This window comes from Prionailurus viverrinus, chromosome A2 (assembly GCF_022837055.1).
Source record: "Prionailurus viverrinus isolate Anna chromosome A2, UM_Priviv_1.0, whole genome shotgun sequence".
Classification (NCBI taxonomy): Eukaryota; Metazoa; Chordata; class Mammalia; order Carnivora; family Felidae; genus Prionailurus; species Prionailurus viverrinus.
Genome location: NC_062562.1, coordinates 163659955 through 163682295, shown reverse-complemented (window position 1 = coordinate 163682295; position 22341 = coordinate 163659955). Strand labels below are relative to the sequence as shown.

At 59.1% G+C, this 22341-nt stretch overlaps 2 protein-coding genes across 6 annotated transcripts; both read right to left on the bottom strand.

The window, feature by feature from the left end:
- Window positions 1-4355, bottom strand: ASIC3 (acid sensing ion channel subunit 3). Of its 3 annotated transcripts, none has more exons than XM_047849025.1 (11): window positions 3359-4355; window positions 2469-2619; window positions 2106-2233; window positions 1728-1929; window positions 1578-1634; window positions 1329-1476; window positions 917-1008; window positions 707-786; window positions 538-609; window positions 308-366; window positions 1-175 (listed from the first exon to the last, which is right to left on the bottom strand). In XM_047849025.1, exons 1-11 carry the CDS (start codon window positions 3890-3892, stop codon window positions 97-99), a joined length of 1602 nt encoding a protein of 533 aa, XP_047704981.1. In that variant the 5' UTR covers window positions 3893-4355; the 3' UTR covers window positions 1-96. The 3 variants fall into 3 exon arrangements, with proteins under 3 accessions (XP_047704981.1, XP_047704978.1, XP_047704980.1); XM_047849024.1 differs by having other exon boundaries at window positions 63-198; XM_047849022.1 differs by lacking the exon at window positions 308-366.
- A 1886-nt stretch (window positions 4356-6241) lies between these two features.
- ABCB8 (ATP binding cassette subfamily B member 8) lies at window positions 6242-22288 on the bottom strand. 3 transcript variants are annotated; one of them, XM_047838070.1, is made up of 17 exons: window positions 22093-22288; window positions 17859-18171; window positions 17341-17496; window positions 17169-17263; window positions 16930-17035; window positions 15977-16138; window positions 15792-15877; window positions 15579-15676; window positions 15198-15303; window positions 12158-12191; window positions 11821-11957; window positions 11563-11657; window positions 11252-11385; window positions 10324-10471; window positions 8714-8964; window positions 7942-8082; window positions 6242-7359 (listed from the first exon to the last, which is right to left on the bottom strand). In XM_047838070.1, the coding sequence occupies exons 1-16, from the start codon at window positions 22185-22187 to the stop codon at window positions 7957-7959; spliced, it is 2142 nt and encodes a 713-aa protein (XP_047694026.1). In that variant the 5' UTR covers window positions 22188-22288; the 3' UTR covers window positions 6242-7359; window positions 7942-7956. The 3 variants fall into 3 exon arrangements, with proteins under 3 accessions (XP_047694026.1, XP_047694017.1, XP_047694036.1); XM_047838061.1 differs by having other exon boundaries at window positions 6242-8082; XM_047838080.1 differs by lacking the exon at window positions 17859-18171 and having other exon boundaries at window positions 6242-8082; window positions 22093-22236.
- Window positions 22289-22341: the final 53 nt, after the last annotated feature.

Here is a 22341-nt window from a genome sequence, read left to right as displayed (position 1 = left end):
ACTAGAACTTTATTTGGGGTGAAGAGGGCAGAGACATGTGCAGGCTGGGCCCGCCCAAGATGTCAAGGTGCAGCCCGGAAGACACAGATGCCAGGTCTAGAGCCGTGTGACGAGGTAGCAGGTGCGGTGGGAGGCAGACAGAGTCTTGGTGACGGCACAGGGAGGGGTGGGGGGCCTGGTGAGACCCAGACCACTGCGCTGGGACAGGAGGCCTTGTTCCCACTGCCCTCCCCTCCTGAACCTCGGTGTCACCCCCTAGACTGGACCTGCCCCTCCTCCCTTGAAAGAGGGAGCCATTTCTTGTTACCTGGGGCCCAGGCTGAGGTGGGGAACTTGGGTTCCATGGCTGCCCAGCCCTTCCTGAAGCTGTGGGAGGAGGGAGAGGGTCAGAGGTGGGGAGGAGTCCTCCCTCCCAGGACCAGCCAAAGTCACTGCACGCTCCTCCCCCACCATTCTTTCCTCAGCTGGGTAGGGATGGTGTTCTAGGCTTCAGGGGAAGACATTGGAGATGGCAAAGAAGGAAGAAGGGTTTGTTACCAGATTGGTGCTAGAGTGCCTTTGGGAGTGCTTCCGGTTCCAGAAGTATCCCAGGACCCTGTCTTGGAACACCTGGGGGCAAGCAGTGGGGGAAGTGGCCATTGCACACCTTCTCCTGGATCTTATGCACTGATTCCTTCCCCCTCCCCCAGCTGGGACTCAGGCCTACCTCACAGAGGTAGTCCAGGATCTCAAGGATGGTGAGCAGGCTGGCCCCGATGAACAGCCCCATCTGGCCCCCAATGTCACCTGTGGAGACCAGGTTACCCATCAGCTCACAGCCACCTGGCAAGCCCACACCTCCCCAGACTTCTGGATGACCTGGATGCGCGCGTGCGCACACACACACACACACACACACACACACACACACACACACCGAGCAGTTCTGACACTTCATAGGCCTTTTTCTGCTCCACGGTCTCATAGTTGAGGGCCTCAAAGAAGATGTCCAGCACGAGCACGTTCTCTCTGGAGGAAAAGAGGCCAAGAAAGCTCGCTGGACACCCCCAGGTGATAGCTGCTGGCAGGAGGGAGGTGCGCGATCTCCCGTCTGTGACTCCTCTTAAGAGCCCCGGACGGGTGTCACGCCCCGTTTGCAGAAGAGATGCTATCACAAAGGTTAAACAGCTCGGCCAGAGTCCCAGGAGCCCCGCGATGATGTACAAGCTGGGCTTGCACCCTGGTGTGCGCACGAAGGCTCGCCCGCGGGCGGGTGCCCCCGCCCGCGGGAGGGTGCCCCCGCCCTTCCCCCCACCCTGCCCCGTCTGGTCCCGGGTGGCCCGACTCACACAATGTAGGCCTCGCTGCGGTTGTGTTTCCGGGCCAGGTAGCGGGCGGCGGCGCGGCTCGGGATCCGCACCATGGAGAGCTCCTTGGCGTAGCGCGTGCTGGCGCAGGGGTTGGGGCAGGTGCACGCGTCCTTCCGCAGCATGGCGTCTAAGGGCCACCACAGTCACCTGAGTCAGGGCCACCCGGCCGGCGAGTCCGGGAGCCGGAGCCGAGCGGGGGTGGGGACGCGGGGGAGGTCTGCCCCTTACCCAGCGCCGGGTCCGCGCAGTCCTTGTATTGCTGGGGGCTGCACACTGGCGCCCCGCCTGGCGTGGTGGGGGAGGAGACCGCTTCAGGAGCAGCTCCCAGGCCCCTTCGCCGTACCTGGACCCCCGCCTCCGCCCCCACCAGCTCCTTACCTGGCATATGCATCATTCGGCAGCCACACTTCCGAGCCACATAGCGGGCCTCACAGGCCAGGCGACACCCCATCAGACTATAGGGGGCTTGGGGGCCTGGGCTGGGGCTGGGAGGACCTAGGGGACCAGAAGGTTCCGGCTCAAAGTCGGGGTCCAGAGGTGCGGAGCTGCAGTCACCCCAGGGTGGTGGCAGGAAGCTCAGCTGTAGTTGGTCGGGTTAAGGAGGCTTCGGGGAGAAGTGGGGTGACCAGGTGCAGTGTGAGTGGTCACCGAGACGGCATGCCGAGGGCTGGAGGCCCCTGGGATGGTCTGAGATGTTGCGGCTGAAGTAGGGGGTTGGAAAAACCCGTAGGGGGTTGGAAAAACCCGTGAGGATACTCGCTGTTGCTGGCAGGACACGAAGGTCTGGTAGCCGGGGGCTGCCCCGAAGCCCAGCTGGTCGATGGTGGGCGGCTCCTCCTGGCTGTGGATCTGCACTCGGACCCCCACCTCGAACGGGGTCTCCTCTGCAGGGGAAAGGGGGACCCTGACGCCTGTGTCCCAGGAGCCCCCCTGCTGCAGACGGTTCGCCCCAGGACTGTGACGGGCCAACCCTGCCCGCCCTCACCCCCCCCCCCCCCCACCGACTTCACAGGAGAGGATGTACTCCTCTGGGGCCCTTCCTAGCGCCTCCTCTCCTTCCCAGATCCTTTTGTACACCATCTCTGCCACCCCTCCAGCCTGACACGGGTGCCCCCATACCCATGTCCCTCCACACGGGAAGATACTCATCCTGCTGCACATCCAGCATGATCTCCAGCCCGTTGCCCATGCCGCCCTTGGGAGTGGTGAGCAGCTCTGCCCCATCCGCACCGGAGTTAAAGGTGTAGCACTGACCCATCCGGGTGAAGATCTGTGGGTGAGCAGATGGGGGACAGAGCTCACCAGGAGACAAGGAGCCCGGCCAGCTCTTTCCCCCAGGCAAACATGAGACCTCTCCCCTCCCCATCCTCTATGTGGTCTCTTTGAACACGGAACCCACATCTCAGTGCCCCCGGCCCCTCCCACTTACCAGCACAACTAGTTGGACCCTTGTGGGCTCCCATCACCGCAGCCCCTCCTCCCCCTTCCTCAGCCCCCCAGCCCCCCAGCCCAGGGCACAGCCTGTAGGACAAGTGTGTCTTCAGAGAATGGCAAGAAAGGAAGTGGGTCTCAGTTGCCCTCCTCCAGGACTGGCAGAATGTTGGAGAGGCAGAGGGAAGACAAGCCCACTCCCCCAGGCAGGAGAGCGTTCTGCTCTAGAACGGCCCCACTAGATTCCCCCAGGCCCCAGGGGCAGGGGCTCCACAGACCAGAGCTCGGGCCCAGAGCCAGCCCCAGTGAGTGCCCTGTGCTGGAAGGCATGACCTTGTACATTGCAGTCCAGCTGAATGGCAGGCAGGGGTCCCCAAGGAGGGCCGTCTCCTGGGCTGGACAGAAAGGCACTGGTGGGGTGTGGAGCCTGTTGCCCTGCTGGGAAGGAAAGGATCCCCGGCACAGGTGTGAAGGTCCCCTAGCTTAGGAGGAGCCTGGGCCAGCAAGGCTGGGGGAATTGCGGGTCCTGGGCAGGTACTGGCCGGGTCCCTGGTAGGCCGGGCCGGCAGCCAGCTCACCACGGTGAAGTTCTCAGGACCGCACGGCCAGCCTCTGTAGCGGCAATCCAGCAGCATTTCCTCCAGGGCGTGTCCGGCCCTGGCGTACAGTCGAGCCATGTCGAAGGTGGGACTGGGCATGAAGCCGGGGGGCGCGGGGGGCCGGCCCAGGGCGCGCAGGAAGGCGGCATGCTCAGCGGGCTCCACGCCCAGCAGCGCGGGCCCGGCCCAGTGCAGGTCGTTGGGCGTGAGGCGTGAGCGGCGCAGTGGGTTGATGTTGCACAGGGTGATGGCGGGGAAGGTGAGCCGGTGGCTTTCGCGCTCGTCCAGGGCTGTCTCATGGTGGAACTCCCCGTAGTAGCGCACCCTCTCAGCCACCTGGTAGAGGAAGGCGGCCAGCGACAGGAGCACGGCTGCGGCCCAGAGCCCTCGGCGAGGCGTCAGGCCCCCAGGGCCGAAGACGTGGCCCAGCCCATGCATCGTGCAGCTGCTGGCGAACACGCGGATGTCCGAAGCTGGCCGCCGGGCCTCCTCTGGCCCAGGATGGGGCTTCATGGCTGAGGTCCAGGGTGGGGGACACTGAGAGGGCTGGGGATTGGCGATCAGGCTGCAGGGACTTGGAGAGAGGAAAGAGGGTCAGTCCGAGGACTGGGAGGGACTGAGGATTTGGGGGGCCGGGCAGGGGTCACTGCAGGGAAGGAGAGGGGAGGAGAGAGTGGGGAGAGGGGCCCAAACCAAGAAGCGGGAAGGCACTGGCCGGGCAGGTTCGGCTCGGCTGTCTCGAAGGAACCAGCCGGGGCTCCACTAGGCTCGGCGCTGGGCCGGGGGCTCGGCAGGAGAGGCCAGGTAGGGCGCAGCCGACTTGGGAGGCAGGGGCCGCTCTGCTGGAGGCTGCTCTGCGGAGCCAGGGCTGCCGCAGAGGATTGGGTTTCAGCAGTGAGGGGGCAAGGGGGCCCGCAGAGCAGTCTGGGGGGCAGGGAAGGTCCCTGGGGCCCCAGGCTGAGCCATTAGTGCAGCGTGTTGGGGGGGAGGGGCGTGGCTGTGGAGGCCAGAGGCGCCAGCGGAAAACCACAGCAATCCCGGGTAGGGCTTGAAGGGAGTCTGGAGAGATGTCGGGGCTGGGGGTGCCTTAATGGCCCTCTAGGTTCCCAGCTGCGGCCCTTGCGGTTGGGTGGAGGGTCAGTTGCTGACCCTCGGCCCGGTCCCTCCCTCCTTTTGTCTCTCCTCCCTTCCCACTAACCTCACTTGGGATAATTTGCTCCTTCACAAAGAGAGGAGTTGGCTCTTGACCAGGCTGGAAAGTGGTGGGAAGTTTGGAGTGGGCAGATTCGAGCCCCCAGCAGCCTACGCCGCGTGGCCAGGGTCTCTGCAGGTCTCAAGTCCCGGAGTGGTCTGAGTGTCCTCTTCCCACCTCCCCACGCTGAGGCCTCCTGAGAGGCTGGCCTCTGCCACAGTGACTGCGGCACTCTCCGGGGGAACACGGGTGCCCTAGAATTTCACTTTTTTTTTTTTTCACTTAAAAACATTCTGGAGACTGGAATTACCTCGTACCTGGAAAGCTTCCCCATTTTTTAAATGGATGCATTCTATTCCACTATGTGGGCGGACCAAGTTTTATCTACTCACAGTCCCATTGATGAACACTGGGGGTTTCCAGTCTTCCACTGTAAACAATGGTGCTCTCAATACCATTGCATGGTTGTAAATTCCCAGAAATAGAACTGCTGGGTCAAGAGGCAGCTGAATGGATAATTTGGTAGATACCACAAAACTCCCCACTGTGGGAATTCTACCATTTTGCACACCTGTATCATGGTGGGCAGTGTGCCTGTTTTGCGGGAGTGGGCGGGGCGGGGTTTTTGTTTTTTAATTTTTAAATGTTTATTTATTTCTGAGAGAGAGGGAGAAAGGGTGAGCAGGGGAGGGGAGACACACAGAGAGGGGGAGTCACAGAAACCGCAGCAGGCTCCAGGCTCTGAACAGTCAGCACAGAGCCCGATGCAGGGCTCGAACTCACAAACCATGAGATCATGACCTGAGCCGAAGTTGGACGCTTAACTGATTGAGACACCCAGGTGCCCCTCTTCTTCTTTTTTTTTTTTTAAGTAGGCTCCGTGCCTAACATGGGGCTTGAACTCATGACGCTGAGATCAAAAGTCACATGTTCTACCCACAGAGCCAGCTGGGTGCCCCTGCAGGGGGGCTTTTCTAAAGGAAGAGATACAGTGCCCCTGACCCAGCTGGGGTGCCCCGGGCCACAGTGCCCAGCATGGCATGGCAATGCCAGCCTTGAGAGGGCAGAGCTGGTACATTTGACTGAAGATGCTGCCGATGATCCAGAGGAGACGATGGGGCAGCCAGGGCAGGACTCCCAGCAGCTGGAGCAGACACCTCCAGGAAGTAGAGCGGCGGTCCGAAAGGCTGGTACCTACTGGCCTGCAGTGGGCCAAATGTGTCGTGCTGATCCAAGGCATGGGGACAAAGGACAGCAGGAGAGCCTGGTGGCTGAGGGCTGGGGGGGAGGGGGAGGGGTGGGGTCAGCCCAGACACCCCCCCAAGGAGGATGGCCAGGGCCTGGTGTCCAGCCCCGCATTTGGTGAAGTAAATTTTCACCTGCCTGTTACCGGGAATGGGGAGACGCTGTACGGTAGGCCTGGGAGAACACAGGTTTACCTCCACTAATTTATTTACTGAAGCTTATTTCACTTGAGGCCGCCGGGCTCACACTGGTAGGCTCCTGGCCATGAGTGGAAGAAACACAGCGCGCCAACGGACCATGATCATGCTGTGCTGTCGTCACCTGTCCACCTGTCTGTCCTCCTGACAAGACTTTCACGGGGGGGGGGGGCGGGGACATCCTCACGCCCATGGCAGCTGTGCGGCACATGATACACGGATCTTGGAAACAGGGAGTGAACAACAGTTTATTGTACACGTGACCAGCTCCCGAGGCTGTGGCACTGGGAGTTTTAAGTACTTTACCACAGATCATCCCATTTCAACTCTTAAACTCTCGGGATGAGGTACCGCCAGGCTTACGACCCACGTTGAATAGTCGCTGGAGCCAAGGTTGAGGCTGAGGCCACGTGGCGAGCGTGAGGCTGACCGCACAACCTTCCGGCTCAAGGCCCGCCACAGACCTCACTACTTCCCTGGGTTGAGGGGTGGGTGGGCTGGGATTTGGAGAGGCCGCCCTGAAGAGGTCCGGAGAGACCGGAGTCTGGCATCAGGAGGGGTCTCTTGGGGGGGGGCTGGGGCTGGAGCTGGGGGAGCAGGAGCTTGTCTGCTCTCTCTCCCTGGGAGGGGTCTGGCAGGCCGCCGTGGACCCGGCTGGGAGCAGAGGCTGGCTCTGGGCTGTGCCTCCTGGGTGGGCGTTTAGCGGCAAAGCAACCCAGAGCCAGCCCACGCGCTGCCCCCCTGGGCTGTGGCCGCCCCGGCAGTGACCTCTGATCTGTAAGGAAGCAGGTATCAAACTAGGGTGGCTGTGGCCCGGGGACATTTCAGGTGCTTTGTCCCAGAGGAGCATCTGCTCCTAAGCCACACCCAGAAGAGGCTGCGGGGCCTCCTGCACTCACACCTGAGCCGCTGCTGCTTCTTCCAGGCTGGCCTCCGGCTACAGCGGTTTCTGCTGGTCCTACGCACGGCTGCCGCCCCTGACACAGGGCACTGCCTGTCCAACTGATTTTGTGTTTTGTCAGCCTGGGGGCAAAGTATCAACTTCTCCCTAGAGGTTTGGTGACCACCAGCACCATACGACCCCTGTGGCTGGAGCCTGGGGTGTGTCGGTTCCTCCTTAGTCTCCTTCAGGGCTGGGTGTCCTCGTGTAAGGGGGCTGTCCACAATCTCACAGGGTGACGGAGATGAGGTGCACGGGGCCAGGGCAGGGCTGCGATGGCTTGGTGAGTCGGAAGCTCCTTGAGGAACAGACCATGGCATGCCCTGCCCCTTCTCCCCCTTCCCACGGGCTGGAGGCATGTGGGGCACTTGTTCCGCTGGACGGGAGTGGGAGGGGGGGATGAAACCTAGAAAAAGGACCATTATTCACGGAGCAGGGAGGAGGGGAAGCTGTTCTCAGGATGGGGACTGTGGGTTCGAGGGGCTGGCCGAAGGGGCGGGTTCCTTCCCCCAGGGCTCAGAGAGGCAGTGGGGATGGAGGAGAGAAGGGAGTCAGGCTAGGACAGTGAGGTCCTGGCATGGGTATGGGGAACCCCAGTGTGAACCCCTGATTTGTACAGAGGTGGGGCCGGAAGCCTTTAGGCTATCAGGTAGGGGGATACTTGGCAGGGTTCCTGAGAGGGGTTGGAAGGATCTGGGCAGACGGAGGGAACAGAGCAGGGGCCTGGGGACTCTGCCTCCTCTGTGCAGCCTAATGACTCATGGCTCTGGCAGGAGGGAGGTAGGCAGGAGGGGGAAACGGGGGCGGGGGGCGGAGGGAGTGGTCCCGACCTCCCCGCCTCCAGCTCAGTGAGAGTCCCAGGTTGCACTGTGAGCAGGGGAGCAGCAGCCCACACCCCAGTGCACTGGTCTTCCTGGGTGTTTGGTCCCTGGGAGCTCCCCTGAGCCGAGCCCCAGTCCTGGGTGCCGATGCTCGGCGGCAACCAGACCTTAAACAGCTGCTCTCAGGACTTGGGGTGGCGGTTCCTGGGGCCTCTGGGCATCTCGGGAGCTGGGACATCCAGGGCCTGTCTCCGGATGAGCTCCGCATAGAGCCCACCCTTCTTTAGGAGCTCTTCATGGGTTCCCACCTGGAGAGAGGAAGGAGGGGCAGACGGTCACCCCAACACAGTTCACAGCCCTAGGAGGGCTGGCTTCTCATCAGCCATCGAGCTCACTGTCCTCTCAGCCATCGTCCCTCCTGGAGACACTATGACCCCAGAGCACCGGCACGTCTGAACTCGCTAGTGCCATCTCCCTGCTTAGCTGGGTTTTGGAAGAGCATCTCCCTTATGGAACCCAGAGACTCCAGCTTTCACTTGAGTGAGCAGCTGGGAGCTGGGGGCCGGGCCTCATGCAGCCTCCCGGCCTTGCTGCAGACCAGCCTGTGGAGAACAGCTCCCTGCCTGCCCCTCTCCAGGGTCCCTGGTGCTGCCTCTGCTGTACCTCAGCCCCTAGTCCCCTTCTCCCTGGTGCTCCACACTTCTCTGAGTCCCTTCCCTTCGGTTCTGGGAGTCATGAGGTAGTTCTACTACCCCACGGGACAGTGGAAGAAACGGGCCCTGGGAGGCCAGGGCAGGAATTCCTGAATCCACACAGGGTGTTGCTTCCAGAATACGCCCCAGGCTCCCAGGGCCAGGCCAGACCCTCACAGCTGAGCCACTCTTTCCACTGCGTCCACGGCTAAAACTGTCCCAACCCACTGCCTGGCCCCCAGCTGACCTCACAGACTTGGCCGTGGGCCATGACGACGATGTGGTGGGCCCCACGCACGGTGCTGAGCCGGTGTGCGATGACCAACACCGTGCGGCCAGTGCTGGCGCGGTCCAGGGCCTCCTGCACGACCCGCTCGGACTCTGAGTCTAGTGCGCTGGTTGCCTCGTCCAGGATCAGCACCGTGGGCTGCTTGATGAGGGCACGGGCAATGGCTAGGCGCTGCTTCTGGCCACCAGACAGGGTTGCACCCCGCTCACCTGGGGAGAAAGGGGACAGGGCAGGGCCTTGAAGCGATCTTCAGCTCTGCACTTGGGGGCGGCCCTACAAAGGGGCACCTGGGCTGTCTAGAACTTTCCATCTGGTCCCTCAGGCTCACCACCTTGCACCATGCACATTCGCCTGCCTTGGATGGGTCAGCATCCTGATCCCATAACCCTGTGCAAACGCACATGTGCACTCACACCAGACAGCAGGAGGGGCGCACACTCGGGATTCAGTGCACCCTGGAGACACCCAGTGCCCCTCCCACACCGGGGTGGGGTCTCAGAGCCATGCCTGGGCCTGTGGCTCCAGCTGCCTTCTCCTGGCCTGCTGGGTCTCCGCCACCCTGGGGACGTCCACGACCCAGATGTGGGCCCTGGAGTGTAGTGACGGCTTGCCATGGGGCATTCTGGGAAGATCCCACTTGGGGTCTACCATGCTCACAGGAAAACAGCAGAGGGGGCAGCCTGGGAGTGAAAAACAGCACCATGGGGATGGTGGTCAGAGGTCAGCAAGGGCAGACTAAAGCCCCAGATGAGCCTGCTAGTGTGCTGGGGTCAGAGGTACAAGGAAGGTGCCTCTCGAGAGGTGTGGGCACAGCACCTCCAGTCGGGGGAGTGTGGACTCTGGGTGGTGACCAGAATGGGCTGGATCACTAATACAGCGTAGATGATGGCTATAGACAGGGGTGGTACCACCCCTGAAGTTCAGCCAGACTGAGGCCTAAGTTTCAAGATGCGCCAAGAACCCCAGATATGCCTACACCTTGAGACGTGCCAGAACATTCTGCAACACAGCCAAGGACTGGGGGTGATAAACATGGCCCCAGAGGTTGAAAAAAAGACCCCTTTGTGAATGCACAAAGCCGCGAGCCGCGATGTGAATATTCTAGTGTGAGGCCGCAACACTGCAACGTCCCAGAACCACGAAAGCCCTTCTCTGGGTAGGTCAGAAGGGAGACCTGTTCAGTCACATCAATCCCTGTGGGTAACTAGATGGAAACGCTTTTAAATTAAGGAACAAAAGGGCAGGAATGAAACAGGAGCCTGAAGCACAAGGAATTACGAGAAGATTAGCAGTCCAGTGCTTCTGGTCCCGTCTTAGGACGTGGAGGCCTCTGGGAAGCTCTGAAGGTCCCTGACACCACAGACCCCTTGCAAGTGTCCCTGGCCGGGTCCTGCGCCTACACTTTCTGAGGCATCCCCGTCTCTGCAGCCTGCGTGTGGTTGAACCACAGACCTGTGTCTGCCCCCCTCGGCCACGGACCTAGCCTTCCCTGATGCCAGGCCTGTGTCCCTGTGGCCTGTTCACGCAGGCCTGGCAGATCCAAGCAGAACACTGTCCCCGGGACTCACCGACTACGGTGTTGTAGCCCTCGGGGAAGCTGGTGATGAACTCGTGGGCATTGGCCTCCCGGGCAGCTGCGTAAACCTCTTCATCCGAGGCACCCAGCTTCCCAAAACGGATGTTCTCCATGATCGTCGTTCCGAACAGGACTGGCTCCTGCGGTGGCGGGGTGGGTCCACATGGGACATTCTGACTTTGCCCCAAACCCCGGAGGGGGGCAAAAAGGCGATTTTGGCCACACCGGAACTGGCCTCTTGCAAGACAGGTAGGGGCAATTCAAAGTTACAAGTCCAATAAAAAAAGAGAGATCTGTCAAAGTGGGGAGAGGCCGAGCTCCCTGCAGGGCACAGGGTCCCTCAGGAGTGGGATGGGGAGGTGGCTGAGCCAGCTGGCCTGGCAAAACCTCTCCTCTTGGGAGAGATGGGGAAGAAGGGGGTGTTCATTCTAGCTTTCTCTGCAGTGGTGGGTTGGTGAGGGTGCCCTCTTTATCCAATCACGGGAGGAGGGTGGACCCTCGCTGGGGGGCACCGCCTCACACAGAAGGAAAGAAGTGAGGCTGAGGGCTTCAGGGTGGGGCCACGGGGGCTTGCTTAGTCAGGGGCGGGGGTCTCTAGACCTTCTGAACACCACATGTTTGTCAGAGGACCCAGGGGTCCTAAAATAGGGTCCCACTGCACCTGGTTGGATGGCAGTAAGGGAGGAGCAGAGTTCCTGCCCCGGGGAGGCAAGGGCAGAGCTGCGGCGGGCTGGGGAGGGCAAGCCCCAGATCCCATGACCGCTGGGGAGCCAGTCAGGATGGCCTCAGCCCCCTACTCCCTCCCCACAAAGAGAGCAGGGGTAAAGTGGGCGGGAGGGAGGAAGAAGGGGAAAGGCCCAGGTGCAGTAAGGACCGTGAGAAAAGAGACGGCGTCTGCAAGTCGGAGATGCGCTTCCCACCTGGCTGATGAAGCCGATGACCTGGCCTCGGAGCCAGGAGGGATCGAGGGTTCGCAGGTCCCGCCCATCCAGGGTCACTATGCCGGCCGTGGGGTCGTAGAAGCGCTCGAGCAGGGAAGCCACCGTGGTCTTTCCTGGGGAAGTGGGGTTGGGGGCACAGGGCGGTCAGGGAGGTGGCATGGTTTCTGGAGGCTCTGCCAGGGAAGAGGGACCCCCGGTGACAGGTGAAGGGGCCCCTCCTCCCACCCCACTCTGAGTGGTTACCGTAGGAAGGAAGGTCCTAGGGTGGGAGGGCGGGGGGTTCCTCTCACCTCCGCCGGACTGGCCCACGAGGGCCACGATCTTGCCAGGGGGCAGCGTGAGGCTGAAGTCTTCGAGCACCTGGAAGCCGGGGCGGCAGGGGTAACTGGAAGGAGCCAACGGAGATCCTTAGTTAGACCAGGTCCTGGCCCCTTTCTGCCCTGGCCCCTGCTCGAGTCTCACTGTACCCCGAGGGGGGGGCTCGTTTAGAGGGAGACACGGACCCACAGGGCCTCACGCCCCCATGCCCACCCGCTGATGCCGCTGACCTGAAGCAGACGTTGTGGAACGTGACGGCCCCGCGCAGGTGTTCTCTGGGGATGCAGCAGCCCCCAGCCAGCGGAATGCACGGGCTCAGAGTCATGTACTCAAACACCCGGGCACCCGCACTGAGCCCCCGCACCACCTGGGGAGGGGGTTAATTAAAGTCCGAGGTGAGGGAGGGGTGGGGTCTGAGGGCAAGGCTGGCAGTGCAGCCCCATCTCCTGACACCCCCTCCACCTGACACCTGGTTCCTGCAGCACACAGGTGATGCTGGTTGCTGACAGGACTCCAGCCCAGATCCGATGTCCACACCACGGGGCCCGCCCCCTGACTGCCACTCACCTGGCCGAACAGGACAGAGAGGTTGGCCATGGACCTGTGAGGAGGAGAGAAAGATTCAAAGAGTGGGGACAGGAGCCCCAGAGAAGGCTGGTGCCAGAGGGAAGGGTATGGGTCTCAGCTGCATGGGGGCAGAGAGGACGTGGCGCGTGAGGCTAGGAAACGGGCAGCCTGAAGGCGAACACAGAGGATGTTCCCGAAATCTGGGACAGCAGGAGCCCTGGGATCCAGCAACACCAGATAGTTCACTGGCAGGTCGCTTCTCCTTGCAACCACGTTATCTCCTTGTTCTCTCCTTGGCCAGATGAAGCTGACAACTGTCTGCCACCTCAGGCCTGGGGGCTCCGGGGAGATGGGCACAGGAAGCAGGCACGGGGCTCAGGGGAGCTGGGCTCTGTGCTGCCTGCCTGCACCAACAACACGAGGGAGAGCGCCAGCACCGTGAACAGGTCGGGGCCACGAGGCCCACGGGGCAAGGTCAGCTCTAGTGCGGTGGACTCCTGGGGGAGCAAGGGCTAATTAAGGTGGAAAATGGATGTTAATCCTTTCAGAGAAAGAAGGAACTCGAAGACCCTGGAGCATGTGACGGGTGGGGGATGGGCCCCAAAACAAAGTTCCATAGAGACGCTAGCGCGGGCTTGCCCTGTGTAAGGCATGGTGCGAGTGTGTCTCTGCCCAGGGGGGGTCACCTCCTCTGCCGTGCAAGGCTGTCGGCTGCTGGAAGGTGGAGAGTCATGCTTCTCAGTCACCGGCCCTGACCGGGCTGGCCAGTCCGCGACAGTGCGCGTGTCTGTGAGTGTGCATGTGGGTCCTTGAAGTGGAAAAGACTGAGCGCCTTGAACGGGAAAGTCACTTCCTCCAGCGCCAGGGGTGAGGAGGGGAGGGGCCTGCAAGGAAATGGTTCTGGCAGGCTCAGAGAATTACTGGCATTTGCCGGAGTGAGTGGAGAGGCATTGAGCAAGGAAGAGCCAGGACAGTGAGTTATCTGTGGACGACAAGGGAGAACATCCTCCACAAGAGATCTGGAGGCCATTAGGGCCTGGCAGAGGTGCCCGGCAGCAACCAAAAAGCAGATGCACATGACACGTTGGTGCGCGATGACCTTGCTCTCAGAGACAGCTCAGGAGGCAGCCCTGAGAGCCCTGGCGGGGGGGTGGCCCCTTCCCGGTGAGGACAGACCTGGATGTAGACCAGGTGGCCTGGCCCTGACTGTGGTCTGTCTGGGTACCGCTCCGTCTCCTCCAGAGACCCAGTGCCACAAAAAGAACACCTAGAATGGGGTCTAAAGATTGAGGCTGCCTCCCTCCCCTCCCTTGCCCTGCTGGACCCCAGGAGGAAATACATCAGCCTCCTAAATAGATCGAATTCCTCCAAGGTGGGTGGTGAAGGATCTCCACGTGGGGAGGGCCCCCCACAAAGGATAGTCCTAAGGCCCGTGGCTGTGGGAGCAGCTCCGTGTAGCAGCCAGAGAGAAAGACAGCATAGATGAACTTCCTAGGCTTTTCTGTTTGTAAGAAAGCTCTGCTAACTGGCTAGCCCATGCTGTGGGGAGGAAAGGAAAGGGTCGGAACTCAGGCCACAAAGGGAAGTGGGGGCCCAGATGAAGGGGAGCCTGATGGAGGAGGGCCAGACTCGGGAGGTGTAGGGAAAGGGAGACCTTCCCATCACTGCCTGTGGAGGGCCATATGGTGACTGTGTGCGTGGAACCAGGCGGGTTTGTCGGGCTCCTCAGGACCAGAGCACGAGGCCAGGGCCTAGCCTGGGGTCTGTGCCAAGTCCCACCTCTACAACAGTCCTCTCGGTCCCCAGGCTACCAGGGAACAGTTCCCAGGCTGGAGGAGGGATGAGGCCACCCAGGGTCTGAACTTCAGAGAAGGTGTGAATGGGCCCAGATACGGGAGCACCAGACACAAATGGGGCCAAGGATGGGAGTCCTTTCTACCAACCCATCTTCAGACTGGCTCCAGTCTACCTGGGACAATAACAAGGCTGATGACGAGGGGCGCTGTAAGAAACAGGCAGTAAGACACAATGCAGAGCCGGGCCACGAGTGTCGGAAGCAATGGGGGAGGGGCCCGGAGGGGTGTTTGGGGTGAGAGTCTGTTCTCTTGACGTGCTTGACAGTAATTTGGGTCTCTGCTCTTCAATGATTTATTACAGCATATTTGCTCCTCTGTTATTCATCACGACATCTACTTATGCTTTACGTGCTCTCACATATGTGGTGTGGGGGGGAGATGATGAGAAACTGCAGCAGGAACTGCTAGCGTTTAGCTCAGAAGAGAAAGGAAAGGGGAGGCCTTGGGGGTTTTGAGCAAAGGGAGCCGAGAGGTCCGGGCAGACAGGCCCAGTGGGGCAGGTAGATCGCAGAACAACGAACACAGTGAGCTCCAGGCTGGGAAGGGCAGGGGAGAGGCTGAGCCGCTCAGCCCTGGGAAGGTCAGAGAGGATGGCAGGTGAGCTCGTAAAGAGCATGTCAAAGACGGTCTATCCATACGTGGAATCTCACTCGGCCTTAAAAAGGAAGGAAATTGACACAGGCTACGCTATGGACGAACCTGGAAGATATGCTGAGTGAGATAGGCCCGTCACAAAAGGACAAACGCTGTGCAATCTCACTTACGTGAGGCACCCAAAGTGGGCAAATCACGGACGTGGAGGTTGTCAGGGGCTGAGGGAAGGGGTTGTGGGGGCTCAGCATTTAACAGCCGGTTTCAGTGCTGCAGCACGAAGGGCGGGAGACGGATGGTGGTAACAGATCCACAAACTCTATGCTTACAAACGGTTAAGATGGTAAATGTGACATTACGTGTGTTTTGCTACAATGACCAATTTTTTAAGAAGCTGTCTCGGAAATTTCGGAGCCGTTTAGGCGGCCGAAGATGTCAGCTGCATTCCTGAGCATACGGACGGTGAATCAGGTTACAGGGTGCTCACGGATGGCACGGGGGCACTCTCCCCAGCCAGCCCCTGGGGCGGGCCACCATCCCCTGTCCCTCCACTCAGCAGGGCTCCTGCAGGACGGGGACAGCCTCACACTCACCTCTGCACCGTCTGGGAGGCCACCAGGAAGGACATGAGGTCTCCCCCTGTCAGCTCCTGTCCAGCCACGAGGGAGCCCCCAATAAACAGAGTGCCTAAGACCATGCCTGCGTGTGGAAAGGGACAGACGGTCAGGAAGGCGTCTGCCTGGAATAGCGTCTACCTGTTTCATGCGGAAATGAGTGTGTGTGTGTGCGCGCACACGTGCATGTGTGGTGGTGGAGCTCACACACCTGGCACTCCTACAGATGTCTGAAGGACATCAAGCAGGCGGAGAGCCGCCCCTCCCCTGCGTGGCTGGGACCTGCCCTTCACTGCTCCACGCTCATCCCCAGCCGTGACGGGGCGCGCCCACACCCCGGGTGGGGACTTGCTCACTCACAGTTGAAGGCAATGTTGGAGAGCCCCTGGAACAAGGCGATGCCCCTGCCCAGCTCCTCTGCCTTACAGCGGGACCCCTCCAGCTCTGCTCCGTAGCGTCTGGGGAGAGAGGCCAAGCCCGGCTGTCAGGAAGCAGCCGGGCTGGGGTGCAGGGCTGCTGGGGTGCATTCAGGGAGTCCTCCCTGCTTCATGCTCCTCTCCGTCTGGGACTCACTCCTCTTCCCGATGCTCCATGGCGAAGGCCCGCACGGTCCGAACGTTGCCCAGGGCCTCATCTGCTACGCCTGTCGCCCTTGCAATCTGCAAGGAGTCCAGGAAGTAGGCGGCTGGCTTGGGGACGGGGAGGAATGGCGGGGCAGACAGAAATGGGGAAAGCAAGGATGGCAGGAATGCTGGTACCTGCTCCTGACACTGGCGAGACAACTTTCGGAGAGCTGAGCCCATTAGGGTGCCAACTCCCATAAGAATGGGTGTGGCCACCATCAGCAGCAGCGTGAGGCGGGGGGACAGCATGGACAGGGACACCAGGCAGCCAGCCACCTGGGTGCAGCTTCGCAGTCCCTGGGGGAGAGAAGGGACGCAGGAAGGCTGTTTGGCATCAGCACCACGACACGGGGACTTCACCAAGGGTCCACTGGCTACAGCGGCCAAGGACGCTTCCGAAGGCCAAGGCCATGAGTCTGACCCTGGAAGGCCAACCGGCAGTCCACCCAGTCATAATGCATGACCCTTTCTCTCCTAGCAGGCATGAAAGGCGTGGGTGAGAATGTCTATGGACCACAGCCTCCTTCCCCCAGACAAATCCCAATTTGCTTTGCCTTTTGCTTTAGGAACTGAAAAAAAAAGAATCGAGCAGGAATGTCACCCAGGGACTGCTACGGGCCAGTGTGAGGCATGACCCAGCAGCCACAGTGACCATGTGGGTGGATGAGAACAGGACATCAGTAATGCAGTAAAAAGCCTTTACTCGTTCTCGTTAACACTTGTCAGCATGCCAGGCATTCTGGGGGTAAGGCAGGCCAGGGTGATTTTGCTCTTGGCAAGCCGGTCCAAGAAAGGCTCTTGTCTGAGTCCTTGGGAAGGTTTTCCGGGGAGGTAGAATTTCAGAACAGGAGCGAAACAGCCTGTCCTGACCTTGGACGATACCACAGTACCTCCCTTCCGTGAACTTCCCCACTCCCTCATCCACACCCTCACCAGACAGCAGGCTTCTCACTTGGTGCGAGCCTAGGCTCAGAGCCCAACAGCAAGGCGGGTGGGACTGGCCTGATGTGTCTACACTGGGGTGTGTGTGTGTGTGTGTGTGTGTGTGTGTGTGTGTGTATACACACAGGGGGGCCTGGGGAACTGACCTGGGAGATGACGAGTTTGAAAGATGATTTAAACTCTTGCACATCAGCTGTCAGTCGGCTCACCAGCTGCCCTGTCTTTTTAGCATCGAAGAAAGCAATATCTTGTCTGGTGGTAGGTCAAGGGTACAGTAGGTTGGGGAGAAGAGGAGACATTAGTTTAGGACAAGACCCTGCCCCTACATTTGTCCAGACCTCTGGGGCCAGCAGTTCCCCCTGCCCACACCCTGCACTGGCAGTACCGAAGCAGGTTGCTGAAGAGGGCCCTCCGCATGTCCACGGCCATGCGCTCGCCGATGCGGGACAGCAATACCAGGTACCCGAAGGTCAGCAGGCCCTGGGAGAGAGGCCGGGGCACTCAGGGGCGCCCAGGAGGCTCCTTTGGGTGCCCCCAGGCCCTCCCTCCTGTTGTACCTGAATGCCATAGAGGATGAGCAGGTAGGTGCTGAGATTCCGGGACTCAGTCAGGAAGCTGCCCACATGGTCCCTTGTGTACTTGGCCACAATCTCCACCAGCTGGCCCAGGAGCAGGGGGATCTGCACATTCACCAGGGCCGCACCCAGTGCCAGCTTGGGGGGGGGGGCAGACATTTAGAGGGGGCCATATTCTTCCCCATCCCTGGCCCTGACCTTGGCCCTCCCTCTCCTGCAGCTGTTCATGTTTGGCTGTGTGCTTCTTCGAATTCCAGCCCAGGCTGCCAGAGCCTGGGGATTCCTGTACCCTGCACAGCCAGCTGCCCTGTGCGGGATCGCCTGGCATCCCTTGGCTTCCAGTCCCTGAGGTAGCCAGCCCTTGCTGCTTCCTGAGGTCTATCCTGAGACTTGGTGAGGCAGACAAGCCGCCCCTGTGCAGCTCCAGCTGGTGCTTCTGCAAACCCCTGGCTAGGTCCTTCCCGGTCCCTGGTGTGGGCGAAAGGGGAGGGGCATCTCACCACGATGGCTGCCGCCAGGACCAGCAGGTGGGGGCGCAGAAACTGCCAGAAGAGCTTCCAGTTAAAGCGGGAATCCCCGACACAAGGTCTGGAGCAGGCAGGAGGGGCCTCTTCTGCCTCACACAGCGCCACAAGGCAGAGGCGGGGGCACTTACTCAACAGCACGGGGCCCAGAAGGATGCCCCCGACCCAGCGCCAGGCAGAGGGTCTTTGGCTGGGAGCTGGAGGCGCTCGAAGGAGGTGAGCCCGGAGCTGGGAGCGCAGCTGGGCCACAGCCCTGAGGAGGTAGGAGCTGTGGCGGCCATCAGAGCACCTGTAGGGAGACAATGGCATCGATGGCTCACGGCCCCGAGTGAACTTCAAGGGAGCAACCAATCAGGCCGGCTCTGGGCTGAGGCCTCTGGATAGCATTTCTTCCTCCGTAGGGTCCTACGCGACCCCTCCCAGGGCTGTTCTTTAGCACCTCAGTTTCTAAGAGAAACACACTGAGGCCAAGTCGCTGAGGAGCAAGACAATAGTCGGCAACCAAGTCGGAAAGGTGCTCTTTGCCGTGCCATCAGACAGCTGGGCCCCCTCAGCCTCCAGCGGCCCCTCTGGTCAGGGGCCATCTCCAACCCACGCGCTTTCTGATCACGGGACATCACTTTGGACGGCAGGTCGTCTGCAGGCACTCCTTCTACAGCTGAGGAAGCAGAGGTCCTAAGTGAGTCTGGTTCAGAGAGGCAAGAGGAGAGTGCCCCCTGGCCACACCCGGCACTGGGCTGGCTTGCAGTGGCGACGCCTGGCCCACGTGGCCCCCATGTTGCCAGCCAATGGTCCAGCTGTGTTTGATCCTCCCTTCTCTGGGAGGGAGACGCCCTTATTCTCACTTGATGGAAGAGAATGTCACGGGGACTGAGAGAGCTGGAATAATTTGTCCCCAAGCAGCAGCACCTGGACAAGAGGGGAACCCTGCTGTGTGACTCCAGGATCCAGGCTTGTTCTAGTCTGCCACGTGTGCTGTGCCCAAGGCTGGGTGTGGCAGGGCCTGGACCGGCCCCGTGTCTTCTGACCCCTGGTCACTGTTCATTGCACCCCAACACCCAGACTCCTCCCAGGCCCCGAGTGCTTATGTGGCAGCGTATGGAGAAAAACGGTGACAAACTCCCTCTCTTATCAACTGAAGGAGAAAAAAGAAATTAACAATCCAAATAATGTATCTTGTCATCTCAGACTGGCCCAAATCACCTTCTCTGGTCTGCGGTTTCTGCATCGATACGCGGTGATGTCGGGTAGAGAGCCTACTGCGTGCCCACACTCTGCTGTGAGGCACGGGGAACAAGAGGTAAACAGGACAGACCATGTAACTACCCTCATGGTGGGAAGGACTAACAGCTAATGACAAAGGTTGCTGAGTGTGAAAAGGGGAACGGCAGGTGCTCAGAGCACAGACCACGAATTCCCTGTGTGAGGGCATCAGGAGAGGCCTTCCTGACCAGACCCGAGGGAGAATGGGAAGGAGCTGGCTAAGTGAAGGGGGTGGGGATAAAGTGGGGGAGAGCTGTAGGCAGCAGGGAGCGTGTTTGGGACATGTGCAGGTACGAAAGAAGGAAGAGCTGGAACCTGAAATACAAGGGAGAGGAGACATGGGCAGGACAGGCATCGAAGTTTTTATAGGGGAGCTGGACTTTAGAGGGCAATGAAGACCATTCGTGGCTTTTAGGCTGAGGTATGACATAATCAAATCTGCATCTTAAAGATCACAGCAGAGGGGAGAAGGCTGGAGAAGGGCAAGCCTGGCTACGGGGACCCTGTTACAAGCAGAAGTTATTTGGCCAAGAGTAAATGGTGGGATGTTCAAAGATTCAAATGAGGTTATCGATGGGGAGAGGCTTTTAAAAACGGATACGGGGACGCCTAGGTGGCTCAGTCAGTTAAGCGTCTGGCCTTTGATTTTGGCTCAGGTTATGATCTCATGGTTCGTGAGATCAAGCCCTGCATCAGGCTCCGCGCTGACAGCGTGGAACCTGCTTGGGATTCTCTCTCTGCCCCTTGTACGATCTCTCTCTCTCAAAATAAATAAATAAACATCACAAAAAAACCCAACAACACAAAAAGGGTCACTTGGGTGGCTCAGTGGGTTAAGCATTCCACTCGTAATTACAGTTCAGGTCATGCATAATCTCACAGTTCATGACATTGAGCTCTGCACTGGGATTTTCTCTCCTCTCTCTGCCCCTCCCCTGCTTGCACGCATTCACTCGCTCTCTCAAAATAAATAAACATTAAAAAAAAAAAAAGGAATAAATAGAATGAGGTTTTTCTTTATTCGGATGGTCTTTTGTGTTCTCAGAGTTCTCAGAGTGTTCTGTGCTCCCAACTGCAGACTCCACCTAATTTTTCCCTTGTTTCAAGGAGGCCCGGGTCCTCTCTGTTATGCCTCCTTCCACCCCATTCCACATGCCTGGCTTTTATGTCTCATTTTCCACTTTATGTCTACCCTAAATTTTAGAGAAGCTCATCTTCCTTCTGCCCAGTGTAACTGTCCAATTTCCCCATGAGACTTTATATTCCTCGAGGGCAGGAAGCTCTATCTTATCCACATTCACCCCCAGCACTTAGCAGAGTTCTTGTACATAATAGATATTCAGCAAACGGTTATGGTTATGTTTGTTGAGTGCATGCCCTTGTTAGAAATGCAGAAGGGAGGGGAGCCTGGGTGGCTCAGTCGGTTGAGCGTCCGACTTCGGCTCAGGTCATGATCTCACGGTCTGTGAGTTCGAGCCCTGCGTCGGGCTCTGTGCTGACAGCTCAGAGCCTGGAGCCTGCTTCAGATTCTGTGTCTCCCTCTCTCTCTGACCCTCCCCCATTCATGCTCTGTCTCTGTCTCAAAAATAAATAAAAACATTAAAAAAAAAAAAAAAAAAAAAGAAATGCAGAAGGGAAAAATCTGACCTGTCCTGTTACTGCATTGTTTGCAAGTTGTAGACTTACTGAGGCCTACAGTAAGAAGTATGTTGTAAATTGCCACCCAGTACAATAAACACAGGTCACACAAAATTGAAATGCTTCACAAAACAATACTCTCCCTAATGTTAAAGCGGGTATTCTATTCTATTCACTTGTTTTAAAAAGTAGGCTCCACACTCAACGTGGGGCTTGAACTCAGACCCTGAGATCAAGAGTCACATGCTCACTAGGCACTCTCTATTACATTCACTTTTACATGATCCTACGCACTACGTTCATTTTTTGATCTACTGTGTTGTGACTTGCACATTTGAAAGACATTGCACTCGTGGGCACACAAATACTTGCATATTATCTGAGGTTTCTCTCCGGGTTTCTCTCTGGTTTAAATGATATCAACACCCTTACTCTCTTCCTAAGGAGTGTTTCAAGCATTTTAATAATTTACCATGGTTACTTTCCAACTTCTCTCATCTCCTCCAAACTAAGACTCTAAGCAAGGCTTGGTCACTGCCAAGAACTGGCAAATTACTTCCCAGCAACGGTACTTCTAGCTCCAGCTTGGCCCAGCTCTTCTCCTCTTTCAATCAGATGGGCTTTCAAAATGACACAAGTCCCTATCAGCTCACCCCTGCCAATCTGCTGCCTTCCTGGCCCACAGGTTATTCACTCCAGGATCAGAAAGGAATCCGTCCCTTCTCAAAAGCAGTTACACTGGGGTCGCAGTTTCAGGGTCTACGTTGGTTTCCTACCTGCCTCTCTCAGGACCAACGTGTGTAAACACACAAAAACACACATGTACGTGTTTCTAGGTTTTTTTTTTTTTAATCTCTGCTGAAAACATCCAGATCTAGGAACAATTTCTGTTCAGCTCATATTGAATCTTGGGAGCAACACCAACACTAAATGTCTCTGGACACGAACAGTTTTTGTCCAAATTGCCAGACCACTTCCAAGAAAGAGGACAGGGAGGGGGCAGGAACAGCACCCAGGCTCGACACCTGGCGCCCTCTGGTGGGAAGCACGGACCCGGTGTGGTCACCGACCTAGAGCGTTCCCTCCGCGCAGCCCACAGGCGGATACAGACGGGCCGAGTCTCCTGCTGGCACCTAGGTACTCGCTATAAATAACTGAAGCCAATCCCTGGGGAGCGACATTCTACCCCCGGGCCGGCCTACAACTTCCAGCAGGCCTCGCGCGAGCCCGGGACTCCATGTCCCGGCAGGCCCCACGCCCCGCCAGCCGGTCAACGGCCCGCGCTCCCAGTAGGTTTGTCACTTTTTACCTGACGGCCGCGAATGTCTGGAAGCGGAGGGGTAGTATCAGCCTGCCTGGGACAGGGCCACCCCGAATTCCGACCCGAAATAAGTGCACCAACATGATGGGACGTGAACACAGGAGCAGCCGGCAACGGCAGCTTCACCCTCATCCCATTGAGGGCTCCATGTTGGCGCCGGCCCCCATCCCGACAACCCCCTCGCGCCTCGGCGACGATTGGCGGAAAGACGCATCAATCTCGTCGCAAGCTGTGATT

Excerpts from the sequence above, each read along its gene's own strand:
- ASIC3 (XM_047849024.1), bottom strand. The coding sequence starts at position 3,892 with ATGAAGCCCCATCCTGGGCCAGAGGAGGCCCGGCGGCCAGCTTCGGAC. Across the intron at positions 1,930-2,105 it reads TGTCCTGCCAGCAACAGCGA|CTGAGCTTCCTGCCACCACC; the intron begins GTATCCTCACGG and ends GACCAACTACAG. Across the intron at positions 1,009-1,328 it reads CGCAGCGAGGCCTACATTGT|AGAGAACGTGCTCGTGCTGG; the intron begins GTGAGTCGGGCC and ends CTTTTCCTCCAG.
- ABCB8 (XM_047838061.1), bottom strand. The coding sequence starts at position 22,187 with ATGTTGGTGCACTTATTTCGGGTCGGAATTCGGGGTGGCCCTGTCCCA. Across the intron at positions 12,192-15,197 it reads GCCTCCCAGACGGTGCAGAG|GTCCATGGCCAACCTCTCTG; the intron begins GTGAGTGTGAGG and ends TCCTCCTCACAG. Across the intron at positions 11,658-11,820 it reads TTCCACAACGTCTGCTTCAG|TTACCCCTGCCGCCCCGGCT; the intron begins GTCAGCGGCATC and ends GGCTCCTTCCAG.